This window comes from Elephantulus edwardii, unplaced genomic scaffold (assembly GCF_000299155.1).
Source record: "Elephantulus edwardii isolate Elephantulus edwardi_28Jun2011 unplaced genomic scaffold, EleEdw1.0 scaffold00148, whole genome shotgun sequence".
Lineage (NCBI taxonomy): Eukaryota > Metazoa > Chordata > Mammalia > Macroscelidea > Macroscelididae > Elephantulus > Elephantulus edwardii.
Window position 1 is genome coordinate 5402316 of NW_006399898.1, and position 5210 is coordinate 5407525.

The 5210-nt window shown below is 54.6% G+C and overlaps 1 protein-coding gene across 1 annotated transcript in view; it reads right to left on the minus strand.

Annotated features, from left to right (window-relative positions):
* WDR66 (WD repeat domain 66) overlaps window positions 1-5210 on the minus strand; it is an 80166-nt gene that overhangs the window by 61131 nt on the left and 13825 nt on the right. Inside the window, exons 3-4 of the mRNA XM_006894711.1 lie at window positions 4990-5130; window positions 1708-1817 (exon numbers count right to left, since the gene is read on the minus strand). Of these exons, the coding sequence (XP_006894773.1) occupies window positions 1708-1817; window positions 4990-5130 (251 nt within the window). The remainder of the gene's footprint in view (window positions 1-1707; window positions 1818-4989; window positions 5131-5210) is intronic.

Genomic DNA, 5210 nt, shown 5'->3' on the forward strand with positions numbered 1-5210 from the left:
ATACTGCATTGAAACAGATGAGGGAGAGAATAATTTAAAAGCGATATATGATAGGGTATTATAGTTATCACAAGAGTCCACAATTAAGGGTGCATAGTGGAGTGTACCTGGGGCAGCAGGAGGAGTGCGGGGGGATTGTATACCAAAGAAAGAATTTTTCTTTTACTTTTTCAAACTGGGGGAGGGCTGGGCAGGGAGAAAAGTGCAACAATGAATGAACGGAAATCCAAAATCTCTGTAAATGTTCATTGAAATTATTAAAATAAAATTTAAAAGAAATAAGAAAAAAAAAAGCTGAAGATTCGTGTCCACCTAGGGCCACTTGGAAGTTAAGGCCTGGCAGTACGTAAGGGAAAATTCATCACTGATGTCCCCTGGAGTGCTGTTCTCCGACACATGCGCTCGTCACAAGTCAGAGACAACCTGATGGCAACTGGTAAGCTTCTTGACTTAGTAAGAGAAAGAAGTGGGGGAAAGCCTGCCCGCCCGCATATTTATAAGTGAGAAGAGGCGCCATGCTGTTCTGGAGAAACAAGAATGTAAAAAAATTAAAGATGTGAGGACACAGCTGGTGCCGAAGACCGAAGAACTAGACGGTGCCCTGGCCTCCACTCCCAACTGCTCTCTCAGGGTCACAAAAGGAAGGAGGCCCCAGACAGCAAAGGGAAAATACAGAACCAAAGTCGAAGTCCTGAGAGAGACCAGACTGCCTGGTGGGAACAGAGTGGGAGAACCGGAGATTCCAGCTTTCAACCCCAGCTCCAGGATCACGCCGCAGCCGAACACAGACAGGAAGCAGGACGAGCTCCTTAGACCAGAGGGCCCTGTCCGTCCCGTGCTATTGAGTCGGAGCTGAGCCACAGCTGACCCTCCTCCCACGGAAGGACATTTCCCATCTCCCCTGCAGAGCAGCTGGGGGCTTTCAACCACAAGCCTTCAGGATTACAGCGCAGCTTCTTACCACCAGGCCACCAGAACTCCCTAAAAGGAAACAAAGCTTGCAGGGCAGGAAGGGACAGGGCAGGGGGTTGGGGAGAGGTACAGGCTGAATGGGAAGGGGGAACCCTGGGAAGAAGTGAGAAGAGTACAACATTGAGGGGACTGTAACCAAAGTCACAGAACAAAACATCCATCATGGTGACCAGAAACCTCCTCTGCTCTCTGAACGTCCAACCAAACCTCAAGAAACACAAGAGAAAGACGCAGGCTGTGTGGCGTGTGCGGCGCCGAATGGCATGTACAGGACTGAGGGGGACGCATCAGCGAGGCCGCACAAACAGCCCTGCCGGGCCCACCACCGGCCACAGACCGTCCCTCCGAGCCAGTGGTTCTGTGACTTGCAACACTCAGCGTGGACAAATGCAGGGCACTAAACATGAAGACAGCAATTCTTTCTCTAGGGGACACTTGGTGGTGCCCACAGAGGAAGGAAGGAGAGGCCCGGCTAGTGGCCAGAAAGTCTGATTATGGGCAAAGTCCCATTTCTCGTACTAAATGACAGTTGGCCTCTGGTTCATCCTTGGAGTTTTGTGAGCTAACGTGCGTGCTGAACCCATTCCCCTCTGAGACACTGGCAGTGTCTGAGCTTCAAGAGGCAAGAACAGGGAATCCCCCCCAAGGTAATGCCTCTCTGTCGGACCCCAGCCCGCAGCCGAGGCCTGGAGCACGTCGCATTCTTCGCTGTGACACCGTGACCACAGAGCCTACCCTGTGAAGGAGTCCCATATCATGATCAGGCAGTCGGGCCCCGTGTCGGCCGTGGCAACCCACCGCCTGTCTTCACTGACGCAGAGGCAGGAGATGACGTTGGAGTGGCCCTGCGGGAACAGAGAAAAGACCCTGCTGGACAGGCCGGCCGAGGGCCCTTGCAAGGCTCAGCGACCACAGGTCTACTGCCAGGGGCTCCCCACCTCTCTGGGCCCACAGCCCCTTTCACTTTTACTCATTTATAGTCTGGGTGAACATTTACAGAGCAAGTAAGTCTTCTCCATTGAGTAAGTAATAATTTTTTTTGGAGGGTAAAGTAGTCAAGTTAGATTTATTAGTCACATCCCTAAAGGGATGGCCCTCCCTCCTGGAAATATGGAGTGGAAGCCTACTTTTCTTTTTTTTTTTTAACGTTAGGTGTGATCCCCTCAATGGAACAGCACTCTTCCCACTTCCTCCCTGGTATTCTTTTTTCCATTTATCCTTCCTGCCTGCCTTCCCCGTGTGGGACACATGCTGCTGCTCCGGCCTCAGATGACTGGTGGCTCTGGGAAGACACCTCATGGTGTCACCATCCGATTTGTAGTCTGTCTCGTGTCGGGCTGAAAGGTGATGCCGGGGTGAGTTCAGCCCTCAGCCTTACAGATGTCTAAGGCCTCACGGGCATCTAAGGCCTCATGGGGTGTCTGAGGGCCACATGGACGCCTGAGGGCCACATGGGTATGTGAGGCCTCATGAGTGTCTGAGGGCTACTCGGGCATCTGAAAGCCACATGGGCATCTGAGGCCTCATGGGCGTCTGAGGCTTCATGGGCATCCGAGGGCCACAGTCTCAAAGATTCCAGAAACCTCTACCCTCTGACCATGAAGTCTGGTCCTTCTTTTTGGGTTTGAATTTTGTTCTGTCTTTTTCTCTCACTCTGTCAGAACCTTCTGCTGTGATCTGGACAGAGCAGCTGGTCGTGGTGGCTGACTCCACGTGACGCTTCTGGGCCCATGTGGTCCTCTAGACCATCTCCCTGAGCCTCTGATTTCCTGCATTCACTCTGTCTCGACAAGGAGAGAACCACAGTTACAGCCCCAGGTTTTCTAATCTTCTGTTCTTTAAAACACCAGAAAGACAGGCCTCGTTGCCCCTGGGCTTCGGCAGGGGCAAAACTCCAGCTTAGGAAGAAAATAACACCTAGGCCAAATGAACTCCAGTCTAAATGACACCCAGTGCCTCATGGTTTCCTCAGGGGTTTCTCTGCTCCCACTGTTACCCCCATAATCCTGCCCCACAGAGGGGTCATCTTGAAAATCAAACGGGACCATGCTGCTCGCAGCACCCCCACCCCTGCGCTCTCCTGCCTGCAGCAGCCCCAGGTGAGGGCTTCCCCTCACCTGGTCTGGAATGTTCTTTACTCACACTGCCCCTCTGCCTCCCCTCCTCCCTCAGGTCTCGGCATGTTCTCATCTCGGGTCTGATCCCCAGCACGTTCACCTTCCTGTCCACCCTGGGACCAGCCCGTGACTGAGGCGGCTTTACTTGTTTAAGGTCTGCACTGCCCACGAGACCGCGGGTGCTGTGAGGCAGGGACTGGATATGTTTTAAGACTGCAGACTCCTCATCTGAGACACTGTGGTTACGATGACACTCTGTGGAACTGAGTCAATGATGGCATCTGGGTTGGGGAGTGAAGCGCTGTTTCTGTCTGCCTGACACCTTCCTGCCTATCAGAGCCACTCTCCCTCAGTCTGAGAAAGTTACTGGCTGTCAGAATCACCCCCCCGAACCCCCTTCCTCCATCTGGAACCCCTCTCCTTCTGTCTGAGCCTCCTTCCACGTTTGAGTCCTCCTGTGTGTCTGTTGGCCCCTTTCTGTCTGAGCAAGTCCCCACTCCAGCCGGTCTGCTCCCCCCTCTGTGTGTATCCCTCCCTCTCTGAGTTCTCCTCTGTCTGAGGAAGCCCCCGCCCCCGCCAGTCTGGTCCCCCCAGTGTGTGTGTCCCTGTCTCAGCCCTCCTCCCCCTGTCTGAGCATGTCCCACCCCCACTGGTCTGGATCCCCCCAGTGTGGGTGTGTGTGTATGTGGGGGGGGGGTGTGTCTCTCTCTCTCCCCGAGTCCCCCTCCATCTGAGCAAGCCCCCACCTCTGCCAGTCTGGTTCCCCCCAGTGTGGGGGTGTGGGTGTGGGTGGGGTGTCTCTCTCTCTCCCCGAGTCCCCCTCCATCTGAGCAAGCCCCCACCCCCGCCAGTCTGTTTCCCTGTGTGTCTCTCTCTTCTCCCTCTGTCTGGTTCTCCCCCGTGTGTCCCTCTCTCTCCTCCCCCTCCCATCTGAGTCTTCTCTCTGTACATCTGAGACCCTCTTTCTCTCTATCTCCCCTCTCTCTACGTGTCCCCCTTCTAGACAGCCATGTGCTCAGAGCTCCGCATTCAACCAAGCCCTTGGCTTCCTGTTTTCTTTCTGTGGATCCCCTAGTCGACAAGGAGTTCCTGAAGCCACATCCAAGTACTTTGGCTCCTGGCCCGAAGCTGAGCACTCTGCTCCAGGTAAGCCGTGCTGAGATGGCAGGGAAAGGGGCCGGGACAAGGGGGAGAAGTGAAGTGGTGTGGGGCGGGCAGGAGTGGGACCTGGAAAGTGGGGAAGAAGTAGTGTAGGGTGGGCACGAGGGGGCAGTGGAGGCAGACAGGGTGAAGGAAAGCAGAGACACTTTAAGGAAAGAGGGACCAGCACAATGCGACCACTTTACACATTCACCTCAGGAGGGGGGACTCTGGAGCAGCCCGTGGACAAGTCTTAACTGAGCCTCAGTTGACGCCTCTGTAAAGTGGGTCTGCAGACAGCCATGTATTGGTGTGACTATGAAGGTCAAAGCCTCTGGAACCTGGACATTGTATGAGCGCTCCTGCAACCCTGCTGACCAGCTCAAACCACAGGCAACTCAGTTCAGCAGCTGCCCTGTATGTCCACCTTAAGGAGTCAGGCTATCAACCAACAAGGTCGGCAGTTCAAATCCACCAGCCACCTCAAGGGAGAAAGCCATAGAGCCTGCTTCCATCAAGATCCCCAGGCTTAGAAATCCTACAGGACAGTCTGTTCTGTCCACCCTATTCTGTCCTTCTGGATCCCTATGGGTCAGCACTGACTCGACGGCCATAGGTTTGGCTTATAAAGCTTTTATGTACGAAAGGATGGATGAACCAACATTGCTTTGCAAACTTCCACTCGGATAGTGAAATCAAGGAAGGAGCGATTCTCTGGACGGCAGCCGGGAAGGCGGGGAGGCCGGGGAGGCCCACATACCTCCAGGTGGTGCTGCCTGTTGCTGGAGACATCGTAAATGACCCCCGTGTGCCCGCAGACGTAGAGGAGAACAAGCCGCTTGCCATCTCGGAGGTTGAACACGGGTAGCGAGCTGTTCCAGCCAAACGTCCAGGTCATGGTCTGGAAGACAAGGTCCAGGGAGCAAGGTTCGGTGCTCACAGCTCAGCAGGGTCCCCTGGAGGACGCCATGCAGCTTGGGG